General features: G+C 50.4%; 1 protein-coding gene across 2 annotated transcripts in view; it reads left to right on the top strand.

The window, feature by feature from the left end:
• The window catches only part of DGAT2 (diacylglycerol O-acyltransferase 2), a 34682-nt gene extending 18320 nt beyond the window's left edge, over positions 1 to 16362 (top strand). For both annotated transcript variants that reach the window (XM_037840708.1, XM_037840709.1), the window contains exons 3-8: positions 3183 to 3290; positions 3696 to 3766; positions 9182 to 9386; positions 11040 to 11214; positions 12509 to 12711; positions 16061 to 16362. In XM_037840708.1, coding sequence (XP_037696636.1) covers positions 3183 to 3290; positions 3696 to 3766; positions 9182 to 9386; positions 11040 to 11214; positions 12509 to 12711; positions 16061 to 16215 — 917 coding nt within the window. In that variant the 3' untranslated portion in view covers positions 16216 to 16362. The remainder of the gene's footprint in view (positions 1 to 3182; positions 3291 to 3695; positions 3767 to 9181; positions 9387 to 11039; positions 11215 to 12508; positions 12712 to 16060) is intronic.
• The last annotated feature ends 678 nt before the right edge of the window (positions 16363 to 17040 follow it).

A 17040-nucleotide genomic window follows, 5' to 3' on the forward strand; every position in this document is an offset into this window, starting at 1 on the left:
CTGGGGTTGCAAAGGCTATTGTGGCCCCATCAGCCTCCCTCTGTCAGAAGTTTTTCCCCAGTTTTGTGTCATGCACCCCTCTGGCAATCCGAAGACTATGGACACTTTCTCAGTGTTTCAAATGTATAATATAAAGGGCATTTGATTTCACAGGAAATCTAAATATCCACACATTAAAAAACCAAATTGGCATATAGTAGTGTATGTACTTTTTTATTAAATTAAGTAAGAAGCTCTAGCAGCAAGTGTAGTAATTACTAGGTCTTAAGTAGTGATGGGAATAAATGATATTTCAAGATACCTGCTACTGTAATGTGATACATGTTTACCTTTGTTTTCTGTTGATGTCACTGTGAACAGGTATTGCTAACACACCGTGGTTTGTTACTAGCATTCATAGGTGAAGGAAATGCTTCACTTTTTCTATAATAAAGACAAAAATAAAGATGCCATTTTCCCCCACCCGTGTCCAGATCTCCTCCATATTGGATGCTTACTGTCTACCAGGCTCTGGGTTAAGCACTCTGCAAACATTATCTCATTTAATCTTCTCAAGACTCTGTAAGGGTGTTGAGGCTCAGGGACAGGCCATGGCCAAGTAAGGGGCAGGGTCAGGGCTCCAGGTTTGCTTGGTCCCAGAGTCTGTACTCCTCACTGGGCCATGCTGCTGCCACCCCTGCCACTGAGTATCCACAGGTTGCCTGCACCACAGGCCTTGGGGGTTTTGTGTCATGAGCTTCTTGGCTGCCACAGTGTGGGGGGAAAGGATGATATGTGATGTGGTCTGGAGCCTACCACATGTGGAGCAGGTAGGGTGTTTCAAGCACACTGTTTACATCTCATTGACCCAATGGCATTGATTCCTGCTGCAGCCCCACAACCTAGGAGGTAGAGCAGGGGCAACTGGCCCATCGTTCAGAGGACAGCGATTAGGCTCTGAGAAACAAAGGTCATTCATTTGCTAGGGCTGGAAAAATTAATCTGACCTGGTTCCAGCTCCCAAGGACCTAGTGGGCAATGGGCTGTCTGTCAGAGGTAGTTGAATGGGGGAGGCAGATAATGGTGAGACAGATGATGAGTGCTGTAGAGTGGGGCTGGGGACACACAGGGGTTGGGAAGAGTCATCCCCCCCGCCCAAGCCAAGAAAATCCAGGACAAGAATCTCTGGACTCCCTCTCAGTTCTCTTCCATCCATGCTGCCTTAGCACCAAGTGAGGATTTGGGTAGGGATATGCTCCTTCTCAGGTCTGGGGCTCAGCTGTGAGGTCTGGGGCTCAGCCCCCTCTGGTCCCTCTACCCCTCAGGAGAATTAGGGGTTTGTTGGCAGCTATGCTTCTGTGCTGCTCAGACCCTCACCTGAACCCCACCAGACCTGCCCAGGCCCACATGGAACATCCATCCAGCCTCTAAAGAAGCTTAAATACCTGTGGAGCCCAGGAGGCTAGAATGGCCCTTTTTCCAGGCCTAAGAAGGGAACCAGAGGCAAAGTGCTGAACAGTGTGAGTGACTTTGTAAGTGGCCGTATCTTAAACATAGCCATTCACCAAGCTGCCTCAAGTACTTCAGGGTTTACCTTTATCAGAGTCTCCTAGGTTGCAAATGCTTCCCTAAAGACTCAACTTCCCATCTGTGATGTAAGTACTTAAGCTGGTTCTGAAAAACTGGACGCCTGGTGACTATGTGTTCACTGCCCCTTCCAAAGTAGCTGCACCCTATTTTTAGCTGTCCTGGGGAGAGGTTGGCCTGAGAGTCTAGAACAGGACTGGTTTGGGGAGAGGAGGGAGCCACGGTTTCCCTGCCCTTCAGGAACTCTTAGGCTCCTGAAGAGTCTGTGTCTGGCCCTACCCTCCCCCTTCGGAATCTAGAGGGGGCTCAGCTCGCTAGGAAGAAGAGAGCGTGAGCTCCAGAGTCAGGTGGCCCTGGAGCACACCTGACCAGCTCAGTGCCCAGCACATGGTGTGCACAAAGCAAAGGCTGGCTTTCCTCCCTGGGCAGTGGAGAGGGTGCTGGAAGGAGGCCATGCTGCTGCTACCAAGAGTGAGCACTTGCTGCCTCCTGGCCCTTTGCTGGGTGCCGGGGCAAAGAAGTTGTGGCCTCCCTAGCGTGGGAAGTTCTGAGGGGAGAGATTCATGTGAGGTAATATGATATTGGGGAACTTCTTGAAGAGATAAGGTCTGAACCATGCCTTGAAGTCTGGGTAAACATTAGAAAGAGAGAAGCCCTGGTAAGGGCATCTATCTAGGGATGAGTCGCAAAATAAACCAGGCTTGGCATCAGCTTTCCTTCTGTGCCAAGTTATTCAACCTTGTGGCTGGCAGACCCAGAAGAGTGACCAGATGGAACCCCCCAGGAGAGCCTTCTGAGCACACTGTTAGGGTTTTCAAGGAGAAGGAAGCTGGTGGGCTCTATCCATCTCCCCCTGTCCCCAGGTGTAAGCTCTTTTTGCGTGGGACTACTTGACACTCTCTCAAGTTGGGTGGGGGGCTAGCAGGAAACCCCTCTCTCAGGTCCCTCTAGTGACAGTTTGGGGCATATAATTTTTGGCAGACTTCTGAAGCCTGATGCACAGAGTATGGCCTTTAATAGTGAGATCTGGGTTTGAATCCTGTCTCTTGCATTGTCCTTAGGCAAGTTACCTCCCCTTTGAGCCTCAGCGTTCTCATCTCTAAAATAAATAGTGTAAAAATCACACTGCCTTACATTTGAAACAGTGGCTCAGCCCAAGTCTGTAGTGGCACTTGGTAGGCTTTCTTTTCTTGCCTACACTAATCTTGTACTGGGCCCTGGGGTCACGGGGAACATGCAAGGAAGGGACAGAAAGAACAGCTCCAAGAACAGCTTCCCGGGTAGTTGAAGTGCACCTCCTCCAGTGCTACTGCCCAGGCAACATGGAGCCCATGTGCCCCTTAACTCCAGGACAGCCCATCAGAGCCTGGGCAGTGAGGCCTGTGTCCCCTTGAGCCTGCTGCTCTCAAGGCTGAACATTCCCCAGCCACTTCTCACGTGATGTGGTCTCAGATCCCCTCTGTCATGGCTGTGCCTAGCTTAGCACCACAGTGAATGCTCACTCGGTCATTCAGGGGGTCTGGATTCGGGGCCTCAGACTGCGGTTGCCCACTGGGGAGACTGAGTTCTGGCCAGGAGGAACAGGGCCTGACCTGTGGCTATCTGCCTCCCCACAGGAGTGACCTGCAGTGTCATCCTCATGTACACATTCTGGACTGACTGCTGGCTCATCGCTGTGCTCTACTTCACCTGGCTGGCGTTTGACTGGAATACACCCAAGAAAGGTAAGCACACAGGTGACCTCCCTGGCCCCGGGACTGTCTCCCTCCTGTGCAAGCTGAAGTTCCTCGTTGTGGGTGCTGACCCTTCTGATTTAACACCTACAGAGTGTGGTTTGGGAGTTAGGGTTAAAAGTTCCTCAGAGGGCACCATCCTGGCCCTCCTTGGAGTTTCCACTCAATCAAGGGTTTGGATAACATGAGGGAGGGAATGGGGAATGGGGCCTGGTGGAAAGACGGGCAGGTACAGCATGGGGAAATAGTCACAGACCTCAGAGTTTCAACCTGGAATGCCGTATTCCCAGTTTCTTGTGGGTCCTTATGGCAGTTTTCAGCTCCTCTGTCTTGTCTACCTTGCCCAAGTCACCCACCCCCAATTCCTTTCCAACACTGTCTTTTGTTCCCTGGAAGGTGGCAGGAGGTCACAGTGGGTCCGAAACTGGGCTGTGTGGCGGTACTTTCGAGACTACTTTCCCATCCAGGTAAAGCCTTGTGGGTGTTATCTTGGGATGATGGGAAATCCTAACTCAGGCCTTAACCCACCTGTCCACAGTGAACACACATGCCTAGTTGAACATGTGGCCTCTCCCACTGTGAGTGTCTGTTCATACTCTACCCCACTTTATGCAGGATTTGAGGCAACTTAGGACACATATAATGCCATACAGTATAGAGAGAAAATCAAGACTTGAAGAAAAAATAATATTTCAGCCATAAGGGTCAACAGATTTGCTATGGTTGAGCTTCACAATCAGCGCTGAACTTCCTGGCAACCAAGGTAAAAAGGGAAACATGATCAGTCATCTGCTTCTTGGTTTGCAAAAGAAAGAAGCTTGCTGATTCCTTGTAGAAACAAGCCATTCTCTAGCATTTAGATCCAAAGATGTTTTATACACTGCGATCCTGAATGGTGTAAGGAGCAAGTATAACAGCCATTCCTTGTTCTGCCAAATATTAAGGATATAACTTAATATGGAGGTGATTTATCAAGGGTAATACTAAAGTAGTCCAAGTTCATCTGGCCTTAACCAAGGATAGAACTTAAAGCAACAGGGGTGGAAAGTGTTCTGTCTTCCAAAGGTCTCACAGAAATAGCACTGAATGGGTTGCTGAGGGATCATAGCCATGGGAATAGCAAGTTTGATGTACAGTGAAATAAGGGTGAGTCCCTGATTGCTGAAGTAGTTGGGGAAGGCTTCTGGAAGAGGTGCTCCTAGAACTCCACCTTAAAGGATATATAGCATGAAGAGGAGGCAGGGAAACTGAGCACATGGGCACCTGAGTTTGAGAATCAGATTGGAGTGTGGGAGATGGTGAGGACAGGGCGTGAAGGATGATCTCTGTTTACTGAGAGCCTGCTAGGAGCCAGCACCTTTCCATGGAGAGTCCTCCACCCTGTAGGGCAGGCATCAACTTTCCCCCTTTTATAGAAGAGGGTGCAAGATAGCAAAACTGTGTGAGGCTGGTGAGAGGGGTTGAGATGAAATTCCAATTGTTGTCCTACCTCAAAGCCTGGACTCTTCCCACCGCACCCTCCCTGTGCAGCAGAGCTATGGGGAATATGCTTCTCACAGGCTTGGAGGATGGAGTCAGGAAAGGCCCAGTATGACCCCAGGTGAGGTAGGGGTCCTTCCAGAGCACAGTCTCCCCATAGGAGGCAAATTTAGACCAGCTGTTCCCTCGGTTTCCTTCCTGCCCCACCATTGGCCACTCTGGGTCCCACACTGGTCTTCTCCAGGCTGACCTCAGTGTCCTGATGGGATAAATGGTGGCCCAGTCTGGTTTTCTGTTTCATTTCCTTCTGGCCCTCTGCCTGTGGTCTGCAATCTGGGAAGGTAGGAAAAGGCATCTGGGGCCCCAGTGCAGGTGGGTAGTGCTGGTGGCTTGTGGATAACTCTAGCAGAATCCTGAAGGTTTTTCCTCAAGGAGAAAGACCTGTCTGGCCAGCTCACTCATCAGCCCAGGCCCGGCACACCCTAGCTGCTGAGGTAACCCAGCAGAAGGCGGTTGGTTCTGAAGACCAGAGGCAGCATGCAAGTGTGGCAGTGTTTTGTGCACAGTGTAGGGTGGTGTCCATTTGTTGTGAGTCAGCGACTAAGACACCTGGCATGCTGCCTGAGGGAGGTGGTCGGGAGTCCTACATCCTTTCACGGCACGGCACTCAGTATTGTGGGGGTGGTCCCAGGGTCGGCTCCCTCTGCCCATCCCAGCCTAAGCCCAGTCTTCCCAGGAGCTCCCTGCTCCTTGGGTCAGGGTTCCCACCCCTCTCTTTCCCTGACCCCATCTCTCTTTCTGCAAAAATTCCAAGTCTGTTGCTCAGACGATGTTGCATCATGGGACCCAGCCCTCTCATTTTGGAGGTGAGGAAACTGAGTCCATCAAAGGGGCAAAGACTTGTCCAGGTTGCAAGTCCATGGCAGCATTCTAGTACTAGAACTCAGGCTTGCTGAATCCAGGCCCCCAGTCCTTTTCCACGGAATTCCTACTGCCTATTTCTCTGGAAGAAACTTTCTCAAGTCCCTTGAGCCTCATTTGCCTCATCTGCAAAATGGAACTGATTATATGTAAATAGTGGCACATTCTGGTTGAGTGTGTGAGATTAGGGATTCTGCTCTCTCTACACAGGCCCTTCCCTTGGGGGCCAGGCTCCCTTCAGTGCTCAGTGTGCTCCCAGGGCTTCTTGAAGCTGATAGCCCCTTAACCCAGAACAAGGTGTCCTGTTGACCATTGGTCAGACCTGGGACAAGAAGGTCCCCTTCTCCACCTGATTTCCACCCTTCCAGAAGAACCAAAACAAATCCCTGTTCCAAGAAGTTAGCTGGGTGTGGGAGCCACAGGGCACATGTGAGCTGGCCCTGTGAGGGTTGTGGGGCACCAGGACCCATGCCAGGCTGCGCCCAAAGCAGGCTAAGGTGCTGAGCCTTAGCTCTACCCTTACCTGCTGTTGACCTTGGCCAAGCCCCTGCCCCTTGGGGCCTCAGGCCCCCCTTCTGTACAGAGAGGGTTTAGTCTTGGCGACCTGATGCTAGGACAGCTCTGAAGCTCTGTGGGTTGTGTGTGCCCTCCTGTCCCACTCCCTGTTTCCGGTCTCTTGCCAGTAATTGTGTAAAGAGGATCTCCGTCTGTACCTGCCCACCCCTCCCTGCTCCCTTCTCAGTGAGCCTCTTTGCTCTTTGCCTCCAGAGAGCATCCCATGACCTTGTGTGGACTGAGGGCAGGGTGTGAAGAGTGGCTTGCCAGGACTGTGTTCCAGGCTCAAAAAAGCCACCAGGCCTGGCCTAGACAACCTCTTGGGCTGGGGCTTTGCCATGGGTATATGAGAGTGGGTATGTCAAGAGAGCCATCAACAGCTGTGTCCTTCCTTCTTCCTCCAGAATGGACACTGTCCAGCCCTGGGGGCAGGGGAGTGTGGCATGAGTACAAATCAAAACTGTATCAGATGCCTACATTTTTCTAGGTCCTGCACCAAAGGCCATTAACCTGCACTGTGCCCCAAGGCACCTCATTTAGCCAAATGTCCCATAAAACAGAGACTTGGGGGAGGGAGAATGCTTTAACGAGTCAGCTAGAGTCCCATCAGGTGACACATCTACATCTCAGCAGCCCAGGAAAAAGCACAGTTGTGTGGCCTTGTCCAGAACACGGATTATGATTCACTGTGACCTCCTTGGGGAAGCAGCAACTCCTTTCTCCAGTCTGTCTCCATTTTATAATTAAAGGAATGGCCTAGATCTTCAGGGCTTTTCAGCCCATTCTTTGCTCTGGTTATCAGGACAAGCCTGAGACTGGCTATCAGCTCAAGAACAAGTTTTCAATCCAGTACTGGCTGTCCCACCTCTTACCTCGATGTCTTCCTTTTCCATGGAAACTGACACCAGACACTTTTTAAACTTCTGCCTCTACTAAGAACTAATTTGGTGGACACCCTTGCTCTTTAGGATGCAAAATGTCAGGACCACCACCTTGCAAAGTTCATGTAGAACTGGCCTCCTTTTAGATCGCCTTGTTGTTCCCAGTCCTCACTAGCCATGGATTAGACCTTCTGCTGTTCCCTGTTTTTTTTTTTTGGTGGGCAGTTGACAGTTGGGTTTTCAATCAGCGTTGTTTTGTTTTGTTTTGTTGTTTTTCTCAAGCAGTTTTAATTTGTGTGGCAAAGGCAATGTGGGAAAAGAATACTAAAGTTCCAGGCAATAAGTGGTAAAACTATTCTGGCATCTCAGACCTTGGAATGCTACCTGCCTCTGTTCCAGCCCCCTCAGGCATCTGTCACCTTCTGGGAGTGAAGGTGTGGATTTCAGTTTTCTGAGACCAGCCCCCAGCACCTTCTCTCCTTCCCTCAGCCTTGAGCTTCCCAAATCAGGAGTTACGGAAGACCTAGGTCTTGATCTTCTGCAGATCAGTGCTGCTGCTTTCAGCTGGCATCCATGCAGGGAAGTGGGCACTGCAGGTGGAATGTGATTGGTAACACACCTGTGAAGGCAGGGCAGCCCAAGAGACCAAAACGCTCATATGCTTTGACCCAGGAATTGTAGTTCTAGAAGTTTTTCCCAAGAAAACAATCAGATATGTGGACAAAGATAAGGTTATTTATTGAAGCATTATTTCCAAGAGGGAAATTTTGGAAGCTTTTTAAATGTCCATCAACCAAGGTTTGATTCAATTTTATTACATGTAGTGTAGCTGTGAGAAGGCATGTTACCAAGGAAGTTTGATAAGGAAAAATAGCTATTATATGTCTTGAGAAATGTTATTAAAATGTTATCAACAAATTTTCAATTTTGTGGTTCTTTAAAAGGCCTATGTTTATGTGAGTAGGAAAATGAAAGCCTCAGTGTGTTGGAGTGGTTTCTGTGGGTGGAGGTATTGCAGTGAGATCTAATTTTCTTTTTACTTTTCTATATTTAAAAAAAAATCTCTGGGTATTTGTTATTTTTTTAATCAGAAAAAGTGATATTTTATGAACAAAATCCCCTTACTCTCCATCCCTCTCAGTGTGCTCTATCCCATCATGTTCCTTGTATTGCCAGGTAGGTATCCCAGGCTCTGTGTCTCTCATGGCTCAGTTTAGGGAAACTTTGCACCACTCCTTCCTCCAAGCCACCAGCTCCAGGGCAGATGGTGGGCTCTGAGGAAGCCAATTATTCTTTGGAGCATCCAAGGACAGCTTTTCTGATAGTACCACAGGTCTGTCAGCTGCTGCCACCAACCTTCCCACCCTGCCCTCCCCCACCCCCACAGTGCTGGCACTTGCTGCTTGGCCTGTCCTCTCCTTCCTGCTCCAGAGCCTAAGGTGAGCCTGGCTGCCTGGTAGGAACTTTCCATTTAGTCCGCTGCACCGGGCTGGTCAGTTCATTCTGTGAACAATTCATTCTGTGAACAGTTCATTCTGTGAACCCTTAGGGACCAGGGGCCAGAAGGACCCTGCCTCCAAGGAGCTTGCAGTATGACAGTAGGGGCAGAGCTTGCAGCCAAGGCCCTGATCACCAAACTGAGGGACTGGACTTTACCCTGATGGAAGCTGGACATCCTTTTTAGTCTGAGAGTGATGGGATTGGATTTGTGTTTTAGAACAATCACTCTGGCTGTTGTGAGGCCCAGAGGGAAGGAATGCAGGAGCCTGCAAATAAGAGTACCTAGTGTGTTTGGAGGAATAGGGGAATGAGGGAGAAAGTTTCTCACCCCCCTTCTCAGGGACTCCCAGTTCAAATGGGGACTGCCAAGCACCTGGCACTGTGGCTCCTGTGATGGGAGCCTGAGGTCAGGTGTGGTGAGTCAAGCCAGTACCTCAGACCCCCACAGTTCCGGGGCCACAGCACGTCCAGTCCCTCCCTACCATTGAGCATGCCCCAGTACCCCTCTCCTGGTTGTTTTCCTCTGACCCAAGGCTTCCTCTGCAGCTGGTGAAGACACATAACCTGCTGACTACCAGGAACTATATCTTTGGATACCACCCCCACGGCATCATGGGCCTGGGTGCCTTCTGCAACTTCAGCACAGAGGCCACAGAAGTGAGCAAGAAGTTCCCCGGCATAAGGCCCTACCTGGCCACGCTGGCCGGCAACTTCCGGATGCCAGTGTTGAGGGAGTACCTGATGTCTGGAGGTGAGACGCCTCCTGTCCCTTCCCCTCCTGGGCTCCATTGCCAAGGCATGAGTCTCCCCACCAAGCAGGGTGGTCAGCCAAGGGGCCAATGCACCATTGCCTGTGGCTGGCCCTGTGCTAGGAGTTGTAAGGTGCCACAGACATGGGTGGATCAGGGCTGAGCAGGAGAGAGATTGACACAGATGTGGGCATGTTCTCTGTGACTCCACAGCACAGAGGGACTCATTCTGGCTTGGATGGAAGACTTTTCAAGCAGCCTTGAAGGCTGAATATAGGAAAGGCTTTTGATAGATAGAAGGAAAGGGCAGCTGGGTATCATCCTGTGATGAGGGACTGAGGGAAGCTGCCTTGGACATGGGTTCTCCCTGAGGGTTTGGTGAAGGTGGACTCATTTCTTAGGAAGAAATTAGAGCAGTGATTTGGCCAGAAGATGAGAGTCATGGGTAGAACACATGAAGCTGGTGTTAGACCTTAGTGACTTCTACCTCTGCCATCTCCATGGCCCTGCTGGCTGCTGGGTCGGCCCCTGACTGCTGGGCTTGGCTGTGGAAAGGCAGTGTTGCTGAAGCCAGAGCTGAGCCTGGGCTCCCCTGAATCTCAGCCTAACCTTTCTTCTGTCTCTACCTTTGGCCTGATTCCTGGTCTCTGCCTATGTATAAAGAGGCTCCAGAAACAGAGTGACCATTTCTAGCTATATGACTTTGGAAAAGTTACTTACCCTCTCTGAGCTGTTTTCTCACCTGTAAAAGTATCTGACCTTTTATGCCCCTCTGAGCCCATGTTAAGCCTATCTAGCCAGTTTGGCTTGGCCCATCCCTCCCTGTACTTTCCTGGCAGCTTCCTCTGCCCATGATCCTCCCCAGGGCTCCCTGGTGCCCCACCCAGCCCTCTGATGTTGCCAGCCCTGACCCACCTTAGCATCTGGAGTGCAGTTGTCCAAGATGCCAGTATCCAGGTGCCTGGCCATAGCAGCAGCTCATGGGTCTCTTCAGTCTGAGAGTTGGCACCTCCATTGACTTGTGAGCCCTCCCTCTGAAGGGCTAGGAAGTGAGAGAGAATAAGCAGAGGAGGATCTAGGCAACAAGAAAGAGGAGGGGGAAGCTCAAGAGCAGAGCTGCTGACCCTCCCTCTTGGGCCCTGCTCGAAAGAACTGAATGAAAGCGGAGGAGGTGTGCAAAGAATCCTTTACATGCCACTCCCTCGCCCAGTCCTTTCATATATGCTGTGCCATTTCAGTCTTCAAGGCTCAACTGGGATAACATCTCCCTAGGAAGCTTTCTCTGACCCACTTCTCTGGGTACCCTCAGCCCCTGTGCTGCCCTCTGCACAACCTGATCATTGTCCATGGTGCTGTCATTGCCCGCCTGCCTGTCACCCCGTCCAGCCTGATTCATCAGCCTGGCACAGTTAGGACTTCAGGGAGTGTTTGCCAAATGAATGAATCCCAAAACAACACTGTAACATTATCCCCATTTTACAGGTAAGTAAGCCGAGGCTCAGAGAAGTGAATCACTTACCCAGGACCATACAACTTCTAAGTGGCTGGATTAGGTCTGGGACCCAAGTCCAGACTTCTTGATTGTGTGCAGGGGGTGAGGAGAGCATCAGTTAGCAGCCCTGACTGAATGTCCTCCTCCCCAACTCCCACCCCAGGCATCTGCCCTGTCAACCGGGACACCATAGACTACCTGCTTTCCAAGAATGGGAGCGGCAATGCCATCATCATTGTAGTGGGGGGCGCGGCCGAGTCCCTAAGCTCCAGGCCTGGCAAGAACGCGGTCACCCTGCGCAACCGCAAGGGCTTTGTGAAACTGGCCCTGCGCCATGGGTAAGTGCCTCCCTACACACACACACACAAACACAAACACACATACTTTTCCAGGCCCAGGGCAGCAGGCTCCTTGGCCCCTGAAGGCAGGGCCTGGGAATGCATAAGAGGGAGTTCACCATCCTGTGGGAAGGGGAGGTTGGCATGCAGACTGTAAGGTTTGGGCCAAGTTTGCCCAACTGTAGGCTGGATGTCTGTCTGGGGCAAAGATGCAGCCTGTGTCCTCTGGGCCTTGGCAGGTCAGCTGAGATTCCAGAATCATTTGTAGGTAAGCGTCAGAATGGGTCTGTGAGAAGACTTACCACCTGAAAACAAAATCCTGCTAGGAGAGCAAGAGGAGGCTGATAGAGCTGGAAATGTCAGGGAAGGCTTCTTGGAGATGGTGACGCTGAGGGCACACAGAGAGGAGCTTGGCAGCCTAGACTTAAAAGCAGATGTGCATTTTGTGTAGTCACCCGTTCAGCACATTTCATTTTACGAAGTACTTTCACTTCTACCATCTCCTTTGATTCCCTTCCAATCCTGCAGGTAATGACATCCCCCATTTTCCACTTGAGAAAACTGAGTGAGGCTAAGTGACCTGGTCTGAGACAAGTTGTAAGATGCAGAGTTGAGCTCTTTGGACTCCAGGTCCACAGATTTTCTCCCATGTCTGGGCTCTGGGAGACCCCAGGAGATGGGCCCTCAGGTGTTAGACCTCTGTCAGTGACATAAGCCAGAGCAGGAGAGGGTGTGACCTATAGTCACAACTTAGAGATGGCATTAACCACACCTTCTAGGCCCCATCCAGCCTGGAGTGTGCTCAGGGTAACAGAAGCCCTCCTTTCTGTCTTCTCAGGACCTTACCTCAGGACCTGGAGATACAATCAGATCAGACCCAGTCCCTGCCTTCAGGGAGCTCCATTTGGGGTGGGGGACAGGGACAGACCAGTGACAGTGACAGCACAGTGTGCTGAGGGCTGTGACATGGAGGAGAGTATGGGGTTTAGAAAAGCCTGACTTAGCTTCTCTTTGACGGGGGCTTTCCAGGGGAGGCAGGGTCTGGAGGACAAGGGAGTAGAGCAGCAGGCATTCTACAGCAGGGCTTTCAACCTTTCTTGCCTAGTGGTCCCAAAGCCCTGACATGCTCCCTGGTCACTAACAGAAGTGTACAGAGGGCCCATGTCAATCTGGTATTCTGGTACACCCAGCCGGGGGGTGGGGAGGAACTTTGCTATTGTCAGTGCTTCTAAGACTGAGAGTAGGAACTGAAGCTGGTGACCGGGGTGTGTCAGACTCTACCTCTTTCTTCCAGAGCTGACCTGGTTCCCACATATTCCTTTGGGGAAAATGAGGTGTACAAGCAGGTGATCTTCGAGGAGGGTTCCTGGGGCCGATGGGTCCAGAAGACGTTCCAGAAGTACATCGGCTTTGCCCCGTGCATCTTCCATGGCCGAGGCCTCTTCTCCTCTGATACCTGGGGGCTAGTGCCCTATTCCAAGCCCATCACCACTGTTGGTGAGCTCCCCAGCCTGAAGGTTCAGGGTTGTCTTGAGTGCAGGGTGCCACCTCTCTTCAGATCTGGCTGTTGGAAAGGGAGTTGGCCTACATGGCAGGGCAAGGAAAATATTTGGCACAGAATAGAGAGGAATTTAACTTTTTAATTTATCACTTGCCTACCATATCTCAGGTACCGCTCTAGGCAACGGTAGTGCAATGAGATTAAGTATGTCTTTATCCTCCTTGAGCTTATTATCCTAATGGAGGAAACAGAACACATAACTGCATTTAAAGGAGTGTTATGATGAAAGATAAAGCAGGGTGAGAGGATAAGTGATCCAGTAAGGCCTCAGTAAAGTGATTCAGAAAGGCCTAAGCAAAGATCTGGATTAAAGGAGGGATCCAGCCCTGTGAAAGTAGCAGGGAATAGCGTCTAGGCAGGGAAAACAGCATGTGCTATGACCCCGAGGCAGGAGTGAACTTAGTGTATCCAGAAAACAGAAAAAAGTCAAGTGTGGCATAGAGAAAAGAGTGAGTTCTGGGAGAGAGGTGTAGGAGATGATGACAGTGAGTGGGGGGGGGGGCAGGGGGAGGCCAAGAGTGTGCAGTGCGAGGAGTTGGGATTGGAGTCTGTGCATGTTAAGAAGCCTCTGGAGGGTTTTGAGCAGGGAATAGTGCAATCTCATTTATCTTTTTACGTCTTGAAATGTGTGGAAAGGCAAGAGTATTATAGCAGTGTTGGTGAGAGAGGATGGTGGCTCAGAGTAGGATGACAACAGATGAGGCAGAGGGGAGTGGTTAGATTCAAGATAATTAAAGGCTTGGTGGGTCTTGCTGATGAACTTGATGTTGGATATGAAGGAAAGAAGGGAGTCAAGGATGACTCTGAGGGCTTCTGGACTACACAGTAAGGAAAGGGTGGTGCCATTTAATGAGCTAGAGAAGGCGGGCAGGTGCAGGTTTGGGTACGGGAATCAAGTGTTCCATTTTAGATGGGTTACGGTTGAGGTGCCTGTAGTGGAGACAGCGAGGAGGTGTTGGATGTATGAGTCTGGAGCTCTGGGAGAGGTCAGGCTGGAGTATAAAGTTGTTTTCAACAGCACACAGATGGTATTTCAAGCCATGGGACGGGGTGAGACCACCTAGGTGGACATGACAGAGAGTTGAGGGCCAAACCTCGGGCAGAGAATTGAGGTGGTGCCAACAAAAAAATCTAAGAAGGAGCAGCCAGCATGAGGAAGAGAACCAGGAAAGTGAGGTGCTTTCCAGAAGCCCAGAGGAGAAAGTTTTGCAAGAAGGAGGAGGTGATCACTATGCCATCACTGCAAGGTGGGGGATGATGAGGGCTGAGTACTGGCCACTGGATTTGGCAACTTGGAGCTTGTGGTAACCTTGACAAGGACTGTGTCAGTGACTGGTGGGGACACTCCAGCTAGCATTAGTAGGCCAGGGAAAGAACAGAAGTGAGGAAGTGGAGACAGTGAGAAAGATCCACTTTTGAGTTTTGCTCTGTAGAGAGCAAAGAACTGGGGCCATAGTTGGAGGGGGTTGTGGAGTCAAGAGGTTTTTCTTTTTTAAGATGATATCAGCTACATGCGTTTACTCTGTGCCAGGTGCTGTTCTGTTACTTTACTTGGTACTCACAAATACCAGGAACTCACGTCACAGAGAAGTTAAATAACTTGCCTAAGGCTCCCAGCTAGTTAGTGGTAGAGCTAGGATTCAAATCCAGCCACCTGGCTCTCTTGTTGATGCTCTTAACCATAAGGAGGATTTCAGCACACTTGGGCACTGATAGTAATGATCAGCAGAGGTGAGGTGGGTGTGGAAAGGATGGGGCAGGAGTGGGGTGTGTGTGTGTGTGTGTGATGGTTCCATTACTGGGAGCCAAGCACTCTGATGGGTAAGAAAATAACTCCTAGCAGTTACTGGGTGTGCAGACTCCACATCTGTCAGAGAATACTGTATTACAGCAAAGACCAATGGGTGATATGAGGGGGTGCTGGGTGCCTTGGGGGTCAGAGTGGACCCCAGGGAGGAGACAACTGCTGGCAGAAAAGGACTATTAGCCAGGACAGGAGGGAAGAAAAACAGTTTCTGTCAGAATCAATAGCCTAAGTGAAGTTCCAACAGTCAGATTGTCTAGATTTTTTGAGTGACAGAAAAAGAAACAATCACCTCGACTGGAGCAGAAACCTATAAAAAGTGTAGCAAAAAACTAGTTGCACTTGGTCAGCTGTGTTGTTTTGGGTTTGTTGGGGCAGTTAGGAAATACCCTTCCTTGAGAAGATGCCAAAGAATTGCCTACTATAGTGTGTGTGCGTGTGCGTGTTAACGGTTCACTAGCTAGAGATCATGTCGGGAGGGTGAGCCACAAGCAGTGGACTCGGGCCAAAGCTCACATAGGCACGGTCTGTTATCAGCGCCAGGTGTTTTGCTTTGTACTTCTAGATGGAGACAGCCAGCCAGCCTTTTAGGTCACATGACCACAGACTCCCCCTTGACTGTGATTATACACTAATCCCAGGCTGGGTCTGAAGTCGGTGAGGCAGCAGGGGTATTTCCCTGTAGCTGGAGAGGGGCAGGGTCCTGAGGGCAGTGTTAAGCAGTTTCCTCTTTACTTTAAGAAAGGAGAGCTCCTAGAGTGTGTTTTGGGGAGGAAGTTCAGATTTGCATTTTAAATTGACCCCTGGGGCTGCTGTGTAGAAAATGGTTTAGAAGTGGGCAAGAATGGAAACCAGAAAAACAGTTAAGGAAGCTTCTCTGGTAAAAGGTGGCTTGGACTGAAGAGGTGGCAGTGGAGATGGGAGTGAAGTGGATGCATTTGAGAGAAATGTTGGAAATGGCATTACAGGATTTAGGGATGGATTAGGTATGAAAAAGAAACAGGATAAGAAAATAAAACAATGCACAGATGTACAAACGTGGGTCTCTTCCTCCTTCTCCCACCCTTAAAACAACACTTTTCAAAGTATGTTAGGTTATTTCATGGAATCCTCAGAAGAGCCTTAGGAGGAAGGATCTCCATGTGAGAAATGAGGAAACAGAGGTTCAGAGAGGTGCAGTGACTCACCCAGAGCAGGGCAAAAAAAGCCGTTACTTGATCCCACAACTCTCACAGGAACCCCCAGCAGAGTGCACTGGGTAAGGGTACCAGATTAGCCAGTCTGGGTTCTCACCTGGGCCTCAGACTTCTCATCTGCAAAGAGAAACCTGAGATGAAATGCTTAAGGCATTTAGTACAGTTCCTGGCACACAGGGTAGGCACGTAGCACAGGGTCGCCGCCATCAACAGTGCATTGGGCACCTGGGGACAGGGACACTGAATGCTGGAGACTAACCTGTGTCCTTCGCCCCATCCCTACAGTGGGTGAGCCCATCACCATCCCCAGGCTGGAGCACCCAACCCAGCAAGACATCGACCTGTACCATGCCATGTACATGGAGGCCCTGGTGAAGCTCTTCAACAAGCACAAAACCAAATTCGGCCTCCCGGAGACCGAGGTCCTGGAGGTGAACTGAACCAGCTCTTGGGGGCCAGCTCCCGGGAGGAACCATCTACAAATCATTTTCTACTGAGTTCTCGAGTGCTTTTTGTTCTGTAAATTTGGAAGCGTCATGGGTGTCTGTGGGTTATTTAAAAGAAATTACAATAATTTTGCTAAACTATTACAATGTTAGGTCTTTTTTAAGGAGGATAGAACGACTATTTCAAGCTCTTTTACTTCTGGTCTGTCCTATTCTACGTGGTGGCTAACACCTTTAGCCCATTCTGGGGTTTCCGCCACCCCCTCTTCTTCCCTTCCCAGAATTAAAGAGGAAACTCAGTCCTTGTTAGTTGGAAGGAGGAGGACAGCCAGTTGGGTTGTTCACTTTTTGCCCTGGGGGATGAGAGGTAGAAGTCACTTCTAATACCTCTCTTCCCAGGTGTCCCACACTTGACTGTGGGCCTGGTCCCTTTTGCCAAGAGCAAGACTTGGGGGACAGTTGTCCCCATTTGCAAGGGGCATTGGTGTGTCTCTGGCATACTTGAGCTTGATTCTCCTTTCTGTCCTCCTCCCCTTCCTGACACCCACACATAAACTTCTCCAGCTCCTCTCCTAAGTCCACTTCTGTTTCTCAAATCTGAGCCTGCACTGGCCTCCAGAGCGAGGACAAGGGTGACAGCAGTGCTGTGCTGGGGAACAGGGCTGGCCCAGAAGCACCGTCTCTTGGATTCTCTGGCCACCATTTTCTGGTTGGAGTAACTGGTTTTCCTCAGGAGGTTGATGACATGGACTCAGTGCAGCCTCAGCCTTGGCCCAAACTACATACTACCAAGTGACCTCAGTTATGCTTAACCCACAC

Source organism: Choloepus didactylus, chromosome 6, assembly GCF_015220235.1.
Source record: "Choloepus didactylus isolate mChoDid1 chromosome 6, mChoDid1.pri, whole genome shotgun sequence".
In the NCBI taxonomy this organism is placed as follows: Eukaryota; Metazoa; Chordata; class Mammalia; order Pilosa; family Megalonychidae; genus Choloepus; species Choloepus didactylus.